Raw genomic sequence first — 13,129 nt, 5'->3', positions numbered from 1 at the left:
CAAGGAGATAAGACATGCCCTTGTAATATGGAGGAACATTCCTGGTGCTTGGAAGCATCAGGATTTGTGTAGTTTGGGGCTGAGCAGAAAAGTGAGCATTTACAGCTATATGGACATATCCAAAGTGTCCTGTTTCCTCCTCATAATGCCTTTGTTTAATACATATAATTGCTAATTAAAGAGTTACACCATCTAGTTGAAGGTTGCACAGACCTGTAAAGAAATGCTGGCAGCAGATTATCGGGGCACTCCCTGTAACTACACCCTCCTGTGAGACAGGAGGTGTTTGTGAGACAGGAGATGTTTGTAAGACAGGAGATGTTTGCCACTCTCCCCTGGAGCTCCACCTCGTGCCCACCATGGCTGGCTCAGACAGGGCTCCCTGTCCAGGAGGGGAAATTTCTGAGCTGTGTAACAGGATATGAACATGGGAAAAGGTGACAAACACGAGCAAAATGTCACTAAAGCTCATCTGCTTCTTCCTCTGCACCCTGATTGCACCAAATCTCACAGGTAAATGACTAAAATATCTCCATTTAAGTGCGAGGACAAACGGTTTTGGAGTAACAAAGTCTTTTGTCCTTTTGTTAAACATGCCTCTGCAGTACTTAAGCCAAATGGTATCAGGTCAGGTGACATTGAATTTTAATTCTTTTTCTAAAAATTATATTAGAATGAGCAATTGAAAAAACAATCTGTAAATTCTGTGTTCTACAGGTCAATTCTGAACTCTAAAGGGAAATTTCAGTTGGAAGGAATTTAAATAATGTTGTATTTGTCTCTGTTCTTTTGCTGTTCTGTGAGAAGCTGAACCCTCAATTTTTCTTTTAATGCTGGTAACTTTGAGCACAGGGATGCCCTGCCTGTGGGGTGGATGCAGGGTCAGAGAGGAAGGATATAAAATGCTAATGAATAGCTCAAAATAGTTCACTGAGGGTCTCCTTTACCCTGGAAGGAGGTTCTGCAATTTGTAATCTGCTTCTCCAGGTAAATGCTGGACACCAAACACTTCTAGAAGGGGTTTGGCCTCAGATCTTCTGACTACATTTCAGTGTTTATAATGGTCAGTCCCCTAGAAAGCAACATGGTTTGCCAGTGTGCTTGGGTTTTGCCTAGTTCTGTCTTAAATGTGCCATCTTAGGGTGTGTCAACAACATTCAGGTTGTTTCTTGCTCCATTTTTTCTCTGCCTCAGAAAAAAATTTAATATCTTCTTTATTATTTGTAGTCCTTAATTGCTGATTACAGAAACCACTGACACAGCATCAAGTGGCATCGGCTCTGAAAGTTTATTCTGGGGAATAGGGAAGATCATGACAAATGTGTTTTAAAAGATGACAAAGCTGGGCAATTATTCTTCAAAGAATTTTCAGTGTGTTTTTGTTTAAGGTCTGGCTGGTAGTGGGATGTTTGAGGCAGGAGCAGTGACTGATAGTCTCTCTCAGCCCCACGCTCACCCAATGTTGTGTTACACTGGGACAGACGGTGGGAGAGAAAGGTGGGATAACTTACACTGTGTCTCACATTCTCCTGGCCTTGACCTGAAATACAAAAACTGGTGTCTTAATCTCCTTCCTGAGCAAGGAACATTTATTTTGCTTGAATGTTTATGCCTCAATTTGCCCCCGTGGTTGTGCAGAGCAGTCCAGGGTAGAAGACAGTGTGTTCCTGTCTAGTGTGGGATTCAGGCTTTGATTCGTGGGTGCTGGGGAGAAAAATAGGCAAGGGGGTATGTCCTGGGGTCTTGCCTTTTGATATCAGTTTGTGTAATCAGCAAATGAGGAAGGGGATAGTCCCAGAGCCTGCAGTGCTAGCCAAAGAGGCTGTTTAACATCATTTATAATCATTGTCTAAATTGCTGTGTTTCTAGGAGTTAACGATGCCTGACTTTCATTTTCAACATTTAGCTTACAAAGAAATTCCTTTATCTTCTTGGGATGTTATAGACATTATTTTCTTGTTCCCGATATTCAGAACTCAGAATTCCCTTGTCAGATTCCCCTTCCCTGACATTTCCTCAAATGGAGAGGCAGATCATGCTCCAGGATACAAGAAGCTGGGGTAATTGGTGTCCTCCAGATTGGCAAAAGGAGGTTAAATGATACAACACTTGAAAGTTTAAAAGCCAGTGCTTCTTAGCACAGCAGTGAGGAAGGATTTCTCAGCCCCATAAACAAAATTTTAAGGGACATGCCAGGAAAAGTGGAGATGAGGTAAAGCAATTCTGGACACCATGTAACACCAATTCCAGAGTTACTGTTTCTTCTTGTGTTGTTGAGCCCCTGAAAGGAGAGGATATTATTAATAAATAGGTAATTGTATTAATATTTTTGCAGTGTTCACATACACTTAACAGTAAGTAGTGGTAATAGTAGTGATGAAGTAATGATGAAACATTATTGTGTTCTATATTCACAAAGCAAGAAGGATATCAAAATCTATCCCGGAGCAATGGAATTTTGTCAGGGTTTATTTAAGACATTTTAAACTGAAAAGTAAGAGAGACAAATGTATTGGACTTCATCGTGATTTTTTTTAATTGTAAATTCTTTATGTTTAACAAAAAGAGGATAAAAATATTATACAAAAAGAGTCATCACCATTCTAAATGGAAATTAGAATGGAAATTCTTTGTGCAACAAATGTACTGCTGAGAGGGTAGGAGGCAAAAATGCTATTTACAGAGAAAATCTGGACATGTCTTTCTTTGGCATGACTGGAGACATTGGGGTAAGAGTCAGTATGGCTTGAAAGACTGGAGTTTGGCTTTTCCTGGTGAGGCTATTTCCATGCTGCTTGGGAATCCAAAATCATATGGAAATGTGCAGCCCTGGGCTCTCAGCTCTCTGAGTCCTGCCTGTGCTCTCTGCCCAGTTGTCCCCTTCACTTTTTTAATGATTGTTTCTTTTTCCTTCAAAATGCATAGACCAGAGTTAATGGATTATTTTAGTACTTCCCTGTTTTTACTTGATGCTTTCTCTGTTTATATAACCTAGAACTGTCTTTTCTCCCAGTGCTAAACTTGTATTTGCTACAATTGTTTTGTGGGCTGTTGCAACAGATGGGTTGGAGAAACCATGAATATAATTTGTTTGGTTATGACACAGGATACATTATGTCTAGATCAAAAGTATTTTGGAAAAGCATGAACCTCTCTTCCAAACTATAACTTTCAGCAAGTTTCAGAAACTTAAACCAGTGAACTTCTTTTATAGAGACTCAAGCATTTGCATTAGGTACAGAGCTTTTCCTAGTGAAAGAAAGAAAGAAACTTTAGTTTCTGGATGTGAACTTTTGTGGTTCAGCTGAAATGAGGTGACAGGTCTCACTGTGCCAGTAGAAGAGTCACTGGTTTTGCCAGGATAACAGTGGACCAAGCTAAGCATAGTCTGGGAAGGAAAACTGGTTTCAAGCAGCCATGAAATAACCTTTGGGCCATTAAAAGCCGAAGTCCAGTTCAGAACTATCTTCCTTTAAAATAGGTTTCTAGAAAGTTTAATAAGACAGGATTTAGTGCTGTTGAATACAAACACATATATCCAAAAAGTCCTGAAGTCAAGAACTTAAAAAATTAGGAAACACTCCTGTGCAGTTCACCCCTGTTCAGACCTGGAACTTCATTGTGTGCATGAGTCATGTGGAAAACCAGTGTCTGATCATGTAAATGAGGATTGTGATGTAATTCACACACTCAGGTATGCCAGCTCCCAAAATTAACATGGGAACCAAGAGCACAGAGAAAAGCAGCAAACACTCTAAATGTTGAGAAGCATGGAGAACACAAGAGACCAAATGGATGGTTAAGCTGCACTTTGACATCACTAAGGACTTTTTTTTAAAAAGATTAAAAAGGGCCTTGACGCTCATAGGGAGCCTCAGAAAGCCAGAAGTGACAGAACTGCTGATATGGCAGAGTGTGACTCCTCTGGTATCTAAATGGCAAGAAAACTTCTCATCCCAGGAATACCTGGACTTTACTTCAAAGAACAGCTGAGAGTTGCATCAACAGATCTGTATAATGTTGAAAATCATAAGAAAGTTGGCAACAAGGTTCCCCATATCATTAGTGATTTTATAAAGATATGTATACAGGGAATATTCTAAGGGCAGAGAGAAGACAGATATTGTTCCAATGCTTTAAAAGAGCAACTGTCATGAAAACATTGCTCAGGGACTTGTCAACTTGATTTTGATCCTGGGTAGAACAACTGACATTAACTGATTTAACTTTGTAAACATGGCTCAAAAGAAGACACCCTTTTTATGGCAAACACCATTGGATTATAAACCTGTTCAGTGAAAAATTTAATAAAAGAATAACCTTTAGGTAACATATTGGGATAGAACAGTTACTTTGTTTTGGGGAGTGTGTTTGCCATTGCTACACTGGGTTGGTAGAAACTACTCCACCCATTCCTGCCTTCCAGAGGTTCCTTGGGAACCATTCCCTGCTGGGCAGAGAGAACATAATTGTCCTGGGACAGGAAAGCAGCAGAACAGAGATAAGTCTGTTCCCATAGGGTAGTGCAGGATTTTCCCATGGGGAATCCTCCTTTCTGTGCTCTGCTCCAAACACTGCTGAGGATTTCACATCAAGATCCCACAGGATAAAATTAACTCCACTGTGGGTACCATCCCATGCTTTGATGATCTCAGAGTAATGTAATAATTTCATTTATAGAGCATTGAGTAAGTTTATTCTATTAAGAGGTACTTTGCAGCCTACAAGCACTTACATTATTAGAATCCTGCCACATGAAGGGAGCTGTAGCAGAGCCAGGATCTTCCACAGTGTCCAATCCAGCCTGGAAAGAAATTGCACATTCAGAACCATGGCATTCATTGGAACAGTTTATAGAGTGCATTTTTTACTTGACTTCATTAAATAGAATTGGATGGCTTGACCTTTTCTCACAGTTTCACTGATACAATGAAAACCTCTGGAATAAGGAAAAGGCACCTTTGCCTCTCTGCACACAGTGCCAGTCTGACTGCTCTGTCATTTGCTCTTTGGTTGTCATTTCTTCTTCTTTGTAAAATACTTTCAAACACTGAAGTGACAGTAGTGAAATGAAAAGTGTATATTTCTGATGCAAAACACTGTTTTGTACTATTGTTCTAAGCTTTTTTTTTTCCTAGTACATTAAATTTTTTTCTCTCTTTTACTGGGAATTTTAGGTGAAGAAGCTTTGCTGACAGCACCTCAGAATATCTCCATTCTTTCTACCAACATGAAACACTTTTTAACTTGGAGTCCTGTGATCATCCAGGGAGAAACTGTGAGATACTCAGTTGAGTTTCAGGGGTAACTTCTGGTTTTGTCTTCTTGTTTGCTCTTTGAACAGTGCTTATCTACACCTAAAGTCCTACTTTTTTTTCTTTCTTTTTTTTTTTTAATGTTTTGAGCACAATTCAGCTCACGAGCCTAAGAGAAGTTTGATACTTTGCTAATCACAAGTGTGGGAGGGAATTCCTTTTACTCCAATTCTGAGACTGTTTACAGGTTCATCAATACCTGAGTAATCCAAGGTGTGCATTGATTCCACATAAGAAATCTCCCTTATCCAAAGAATTCAAAAGTTAGGAAGATCAGCCAAAGTTTACGTAGAAGTAGAAAGCTTTTGAGATTTATTCAGTGTTAATCTTCTAAATATTTAACACACATCACAAAAGGTTTCTGATACATCTTGAGCTATGGCTTGTATTACAGTATGGCTTTGGAATTCTGGGGTACCAGGAAGGATCAAGTCAAATGAGTGGGCAGGATGTGATGCACCAACACTGCGTTGGCTCTCCCCACCTCCCACAACAACAAGCTGCATTTGGCTCACGAGCAGGCTGGGAGATGTTCTCTAGATAAATCTAAAACACACCCATACTGCCTTCATACACTTCTGGTGTCCCAGCATATCCCAGTGCTGGTTTTACCTGGAAAGGACTAACAAGCAGCCTTAGCCCTGTCACACTGTTGCCCGTGTGCTTTCTCTCCTCCTCAGGGAGTACGAGCGCGTGTACGCCAACGAGAGCTGGATCCCCATCTCTGAGTGCTCCCTCATCACAGCCACGCTGTGTAACATCACAGAGGACATCTCAGCCACCGTGGCCTATAGCCTGAGAGTGAGGGCAGATCTTGGTGCCAGGAGGTCAGAGTGGGGCACCCTGAAAGGCTTCTTCAATCGCAACACCAGTGAGTCCCATTATCGGTTTAAGCTGCGTGGTTCATGTCAGCTTCTTAGAGTTTGGTCGTGGGGGATCCCTCAGGAGCTGGGGTTGTTTAGCCTGGAGAGGAGGAGGCTTAGGAGAGACCTTGTCACTCCCCACAACTCCCTGACAGGAGGTTGTAGCCGGGTGGGCGTCGGTCTCTTCTCCCAGGAACCAGCAGTAGAAAAAAGGGCACAGTCTTAAGCTGTACGAGGGGAGGTTTAAGCTGGACATTAGGAAGAAGTTCTTTACAAAGAGAGTGATCAGACATTGAAATGAGCTGTCCAGGGAGGTGATGGAGTCACTGGACTTGGTCCCATTGTCTGGTAGACAAGGTGCTGTTGGGTCAAAGGTTGGACTCGATGATCTCAGAGTTCTTTTCTAACCTTGCTGATTCTGTGTGTCTGTGATTCTCTGTATGGTGCCTGCCACACAAAGCCCATATATCCACAGAGCACATCCTGCTTCTCAGCTCCTCTCCTGCTGCGTTGGGATGTTTCACTCCTAGACAGCCATTCTGTGTCCTTGGACAGGAGGCAGGGCCAAATACACCAGGGCTTGAACTTGAAGGCTTTCAAAGACAGCCAAGGTAACTGCAGGCATTTCTTCTGGCAAGCTGGTCGTTCCTGCCCCTGGTTTCAAAGAGTTGTGAGCAACTAGGATAGCTGCCAACTAATCCATGTCATCTAGTCACTCCTAAGGGCCCAGAACCTGATCCTATGGGAGCATTCACTCTAGAAAACAGCCATGTCACCCTATATCTGCCTTATGCTGTCCTGGAAATCCAACTCCCTCCTCCCATGTTGTCAGATACATGAACTAATCTCAGAAGAGGAAAGAAAAATAGAAACCACATAATTGCCCTCATTCTAGCAATGCAGGGTATTTTCTCCATATCCTTTCAACTCCTGCAAAGCCTGAGGCCCATCACAACCCAAGGATCACAATGCAGTCTAAAATTAGTGTACAATTTCCAGAGTTTCTCTGGAATCATTACCTCTGTTCTCTGCCATGTATTCAACTGCTTTCTGCAATAAAAACTTCTGGTGGAAAACCTCTGTTGAGGTGACTATTCAGCTGTAACTCTCAGTCAGGGATGGGCAGCAACCATCAGGTCTAGCTAAGGGAGAAATTGCCTGTCCTAGTCCAGAGCTGACCTGATATTAAACCTTCATCAGCCTTTGGAAGTTATCCACTACTTCATGAGTGAGCAGTCCTCACTCATACAGAACTCTCAGCAGAGCAGCATCAGAAGTGTCTCCTAAGTTGGTGAATGTGTCACTTGGTGTGGAAGATTATTCTAGATAATCTTAGCTGAAAAATCCCTCCCTTTTCCAGGATCCCTGGTGGCACAGAGTTGAGACACAGACCACAGTGTCAGGCAGAGAGAGGGGAAGGACATTCCTGAGACTGACATGAGAAAAGCAGCAGCTTTCTCACAGTTCAGTGAAGGATTTGACAGCTTGGTCCTGTGCCTCAGGGACCTCAATACGATCCTCTGGCTAAGCTGTGAAAGTTCGAGGATACAGCTTGCAATGGGATGCAATGTGAATATGACAAATGTTAAAAAGAGAAGGAAAAGTCACTCTAAATTCTTGCCCTTCTGCATTTTTACTGCTTGTTTTCCCTTGTCTCTGCTTTCACATCTCTTAGGAAACCTGGCATGGAGTCTGAGAGGAGCTCAGGGATCCAAACACAGGACCACAGGTTGTGGATGGGGTTCCTAGACAGTCAGGGCATCAGCACAGCCCACGGTGCTTCCAGACTGAGGAGCTCCAGTGTCAGAGGCGTAGGTGTAGAATCACATAAAGTATGATAACACATGGAAAACACTTCGAAAAGATCTTATTAAAACTAACAATTTAGTCAGTCTCACTTCTTCATTTGCCAGAATTCAAATAGTTAGTTGGTATCCAGTGTGCCAGCACAGAGCTAAATAGAAATGCTCTTATTTGGTTAGTAGTTTCATCTTGCAATGCCCCTTTGTTGCTTAATATTTGTTTTTTACCTCCAAATAATTTTCTGTTTTAATTTTGAGGCATAGTGTTAAGCAGAATTTCAGCTTTCACTTTAAAAGAACAAGTAGATTTCTGGGCCTCCCATTTGTGGCACATCCATCATGAACATGCTTGGTTTTTATGTTTTCATATTGCTCAGTACTTATGGCAGTTCCCTGGATGTAAAAGCAAATTCTATTAAGAACATCTCTTCTGTGTGGGACTATGCATTGCTTTCCTTCCTTTCTTGAAAACAAGGAGGTTGAAACTGGTTTCAGCTACAGCAGAGTGCTAAATAATGGCATAGATAAGCAGTGCAGAGCTGATCTCTGTCTTGTCTTGATTCCCAGTCCACAAATGTACAGTGTGTAGTTTCATCTATACTTGACCGATTCTCATTATTTCACTAATATTCCTCCCAGCAGAATTCCAGGCAAAACCAAGCTTTGAATACCAAAGTAAGCAGGAAGCAAATCACCTACAGATTCACTTGCATAAATTTACAAAAAATTAAGCCACAGCAGATCATCAGCCCAAGTCTACCTAAAACCACGTAGATCCTGAAAGAAAATCAGGATTCACGTGAAATGCCAGAGTTATCCTGAGGCTCATAATGCTTTTTCCTTCACCTTTGAATAACTGCCAAAATTCCCATAAAAAACCAGTAGTTTCTGAGCTCCTGTTCTGCGTGTTAGTGCTGAGCTAATGCCCAGGAGCAGAAGAGCTGGGCTGATCTGGTGTCTCTGCTTCTGGCTGCCCAGCTGGTTCTGCTGCAGTCGCTCACGTGGGGCCCTCAGGCCAGACAGTTCCTCCGCTGGAGAAAATTCAAAACCTTTCAAGTTCTGTGCAACTCAGCTCTTGCCAAGCTCCTGTTTGAAATGCCCGTCATGGTTCTTCTCCTGCTGGAAGTCTCTTACTGCATCTACACATACTGGGAGGTAGAGCAGAAGGGTTTCTGCCCCACTGAAGCAACCAGCTGTTATTCCAGATTAGTGTTACTGTACTTGTGATGGCAGCTTCTTTTCCTCTCCAGGCTGGGAAAAAGAAGGAGGGTTTTAAAGGATTGCCTCTGATGTGATAATGGTGCTCTCTCTGTGTTGGCAGCTTCCCTGACCCCACCTGTGATGAAGGTCATAGCAGATGGGTATCATTTACTAGTGGAGCTGGAAGACATGGGCCCTGCCTTTCAGTTCCGTGTTCTCTACTGGAAGAAGGGCCAGGAGAGGAGGGTGAGTGTTATCCCTGGGTTTTGGGTAATAAGAGAGAGCCCTCAGAGAGATCACACAGACACTTCCCAAGGCTCTTTTGCCAGTCCAAGCTCCTGCTGGGAGGCTGGAGGACCTGCCTGGAGTTGGTGTGTGCAATGTCACTCTGCACATACCACTGGGCTGCTCTTACCCTCATGGAGAAGCTTGTCTGTTCCTTCCGCATTTCCTTCTCTGGGAAGAGGAGTCCCCCCAAGTACCTCAGCTGTTGAAAGAAAGCAGAAGGCAGGTATTCCTCACACTCAGAAAAACACTCAGATCAGGCACGACCTTAGTCACTGAGCCCCTCCACCAGGGGAGTAGGTTACAGTCTGGTGTTGAGGTTCAACATCATCATTATGCCTCTTTGGCTTACAGCTGCTTCTTTCCACCCCCTCCTACCCTTCCAGAGGTGTGTGGTCTCATTCTGCACCCCACTGTACTTCTTTGTTTGCTGTCCCTTTCTTCCCTTACTCACAGAGTCCTCACTGACACCTCCTGCTGCTCCTGCCTTTCTCCCAGTAAGTCTGGGCAGCATCATGGCAGGGCTTCTGTTCCAAAACAGGTTCTTGCCTTGTGTCCTGATGCTTTCTCTCCTGATTCTGTGGCAGATACAGCAGAAGCTGGTGAAAGAGGTCAGCTCTGTGGTTCACCTGGACACCATGGAGGCAGGAGCTGAGTACTGTGCGAGGGCTCAGTCGTACGTCGAGGCCATCAACAGGAGCAGCAGCTTCAGCCAGACCCAGTGTGTGAGAGCCCAGGGTGAGAGCCAGCCCTGCTTCCTATTCCCCTGGTGTAGTCATGCCCAAGGACACCCAGCAGCTCCTCCTTTATTTCTACCCCATATCTCCCATCTTGTTTGCAAGTGTGCCCATTTGTTCCTTGGGAGAGAGAAAAAAGGGAGACCCGTGAGTGCAGCCCCCTGCACTGGCACAGGTATCCTTTCCTGGAGTGTGCCAATGAGGGATCCCGCCAGGATGGGTGGGAAGAGCAGCTACTCATGGTGCAGGCTGACTGCAGTGAGTGTTTGTCCTCACAGTGTCTCTGAGAAGTTTTGCTGCTTCTGTTATTTCCAGGTGACACATCCATGTGGCTGGTTACTGCCCTCATCTCCTCTGCTGGCTTTGCTGTGGCAGCTTTAACCCTGCCTTTCCTCACCTGGAAAACAAGTAAAATCTTTCAGTACTCCTGCTGCCCCGTTGCTGTCCTGCCAGACACACTGGTAACTTTTTTTACTGTGCTTTATGGGTTTTTAGGATGCTGGGTATTCCCAGGAACATGGGTCAGGCAGGAAAGGCAGACACATAGGAAGCCCTGCTCATTCCAGCGTGATGGGCTGAGCTGCAGGGACCCAGCAGCCCTGAACTGGCTGCACAGCTGTCACTGCCTTTAACACAGAGCCCTGAGCAGAGAAGATGCTCCTGGTGCTTGTGAGGCATGGACTGACCCTACCTGAGCAGCTGCTCCCTGAGCCAGATCTGTGTCATTGGCAACACTGCTCCAGTCCCCTGGAACCAGCTCTGAGCTGCTCAGCTCCGTGGTGAGGAGAAACCTCACACCAAAGTCTCCCTCAGGAGTGTGTTTAAATGCCCAGCTCAAGTGACACTGCAGGCAGCAGCTTTGATGGCTGAGGGTTCCTGAGCACTGAGTCTCTGGGCAGGAAGGATGAGAGGAACAGTTTGTGGGGAAAAGCAGAAACACAAGCAGACCAGCTCATCAGCCTGAGGGTGTTTGAGTGAGTGCATTTGTTTTGCAGAAAGTATCAGAGCCCTCCAGCCAGCTGATCCTGTGTGGCAGTGAAGAAGCTGAGCAGTGTGATCTGACGGTGGTTGTGATGCCCTCAGAAGAAATTCTCCGACTGTGGCTACAAGAAACACTTTAGAGCAGCCCAGAAGACAAACAGCCTCTTTGTAGCACCTTCATCCATCTGCATCAAAAGCAAGTAAAGGTGACAGCTGCCAGTTCTGTGCCTCCCCTTCCCATCCTTACCCAGGAGCAGACAGGAGGTAACTCAGTTCCCTTTCCCACATGGGTGGTCCCAAGGCAGAGCTCACCCTTCACCCACCAGGATTTCACCAGAGCAATGCATTGGGAGCCCAGTGCCTTAGTTCCAAACCATTTCAGCCTCAGTGTTTTGCCTCAGTTAGAGCTTCTTACATTGCAAAACCAGCTGGGATGAGCAGAAAAAAAATGGTTTTAGTGCTGCAGGCCCTGAGCTGAGGTGACACTCATTGAAAAGGGTGTTGGCAGTGACTGAATCCTGATTTGCTGCATGTGACAGATAACAATGTATGGTGCCACCAAAACTTACACACAGCGCCATGAGGGATGACTGGATTTCACCAGTACTTAGGAGTGAGTGATGTGAGAAACATCCAGACTTCAGAGCTGGTTGAAGGGAGTGATGAGAACATGTTGGGGTGCAGAGCTGTGCAAGAGCAGCAGCATCACTAACAATGTATAGGTCCAAAATCACCTAGTCAACAATAGGAAAGCCATGTATGAGTGAAGGAAAAACCAGGACTTTCAGAAAAATATAATTAGGAATTAATTGTTTAGGTGAGAGAGAGTGGAGGAAAATAGGGAAAAGACCAAGAGAGGTAGGCTCAAGAAATAGGAGAAGAAACAAAAAGGGACAAAAGTAAGTGCAGATCATGGTCAGGATTGCCCAGGGTGCCTGCTGGGCACCCCTGGGGTTCAACAGTAGGACCTTGACTGTGTCACACAAGGCAAATGTTCTTCTGTGGTCAAGAGGGCCAGGCTGAGAGGCAACCAGCTAATGGAGGAATATCAGGATGTATGGATCAAGCATCACAGCATTGTCATGGTAGTGATGGTCCCAGGCCTGACAACATCACTATCCTACAGGTATCCTGTCCTCTTAAAGAAAGACATTGCCAAAGACACAAGAAATTCCTTCTAAATACAAATAAAATATAGTTGTTTTGTATATTGCAGTTACGGCTGTCACTTCAGGGAAAAAAAGTAATTTATTGCCTCTGAAGCAGAGACTTGTGTTAGCAGGGCATGAAAAGACATTGATCCGAGAAGCTTTTTTTAAGGCTCTCAGTGGGTCTAATGAAATGCAAGACATCTCTTTCTTAAAGAATGTGTCTTCTTAAATTTCATTCTTGCAATCTTGCATGAGGCCATCGGGTGGCAACAAAGCACCGTGGAAAAGTAGAAGTGACTCAGGACTATTTATACCTGTATTCTCCTGTCCAGGCTTTTGCTCCGGGTCCTGGTCATCGCCTCCTTTTCGTGTTGCAGCTCAGTTGCTTGTTTTATTCCTGTCTCACTGGCTTCTGTCTGGACAGTATTGGGATGTAGTACTTTGCTGTTAAATCCTAAGATTGTTACTGCTGAATATTTAGCAATTTATAGAGTGAGAAAATCCATGCAGGTCCCAGCATTGAAGACTCAGAGCTGATTATCAGTTTGTTGCTAATTAATTGGGAAATGCCTGGTTGCAAACACCCACGTGACGCTGAGCCCAGACAAGATTTGGGAGCAAGGAGGAGAAGGGCATGTGCATGGGGTGATGTGACAAGTGCTGAGGGTCCCTAAATCAGGCTGGGGTGGCAGTGGAGCATCAGCTGGAGACTCCAGCAGCAGGCAGTGCACAGCAGTGGTTTTTTGGAGGACAGTCAGCACAGAAGTTCACTCCCCTGCAGGGTTAAGGGCTCTT

The 13,129-nt window shown here is 44.4% G+C and overlaps 1 protein-coding gene across 1 annotated transcript; it reads left to right on the top strand.

Moving 5' to 3' along the window:
• The first annotated feature begins 455 nt into the window (after positions 1-455).
• Positions 456-12,314, top strand: IL20RB (interleukin 20 receptor subunit beta). Its single transcript, XM_027683802.1, has 7 exons — positions 456-513; positions 5,178-5,304; positions 5,996-6,186; positions 9,302-9,426; positions 10,053-10,203; positions 10,518-10,663; positions 11,198-12,314. The coding sequence occupies exons 1-7, from the start codon at positions 456-458 to the stop codon at positions 11,321-11,323; spliced, it is 924 nt and encodes a 307-aa protein (XP_027539603.1). The 3' UTR covers positions 11,324-12,314.
• Positions 12,315-13,129: the final 815 nt, after the last annotated feature.

The sequence above is a fragment of the Neopelma chrysocephalum genome, unplaced genomic scaffold (assembly GCF_003984885.1).
Source record: "Neopelma chrysocephalum unplaced genomic scaffold, ASM398488v2 Primary Assembly neopelma1_65, whole genome shotgun sequence".
Classification (NCBI taxonomy): domain Eukaryota; kingdom Metazoa; phylum Chordata; class Aves; order Passeriformes; family Pipridae; genus Neopelma; species Neopelma chrysocephalum.
Note: the sequence above shows the minus strand (reverse complement) of the source record. Positions and strands in the feature narration are given on the sequence as shown.

What these genes read in the sequence shown, in the direction of transcription:
- IL20RB (XM_027683802.1), top strand. Translation starts at nt 456, where the DNA reads ATGTCACTAAAGCTCATCTGCTTCTTCCTCTGCACCCTGATTGCACCA. An exon ending in GATTGCACCAAATCTCACAG is followed by an intron (nt 514 to 5,177) that starts GTAAATGACTAA and finishes TGGGAATTTTAG; the next exon opens with GTGAAGAAGCTTTGCTGACA. An exon ending in CTGTCCTGCCAGACACACTG is followed by an intron (nt 10,664 to 11,197) that starts GTAACTTTTTTT and finishes TTTGTTTTGCAG; the next exon opens with AAAGTATCAGAGCCCTCCAG.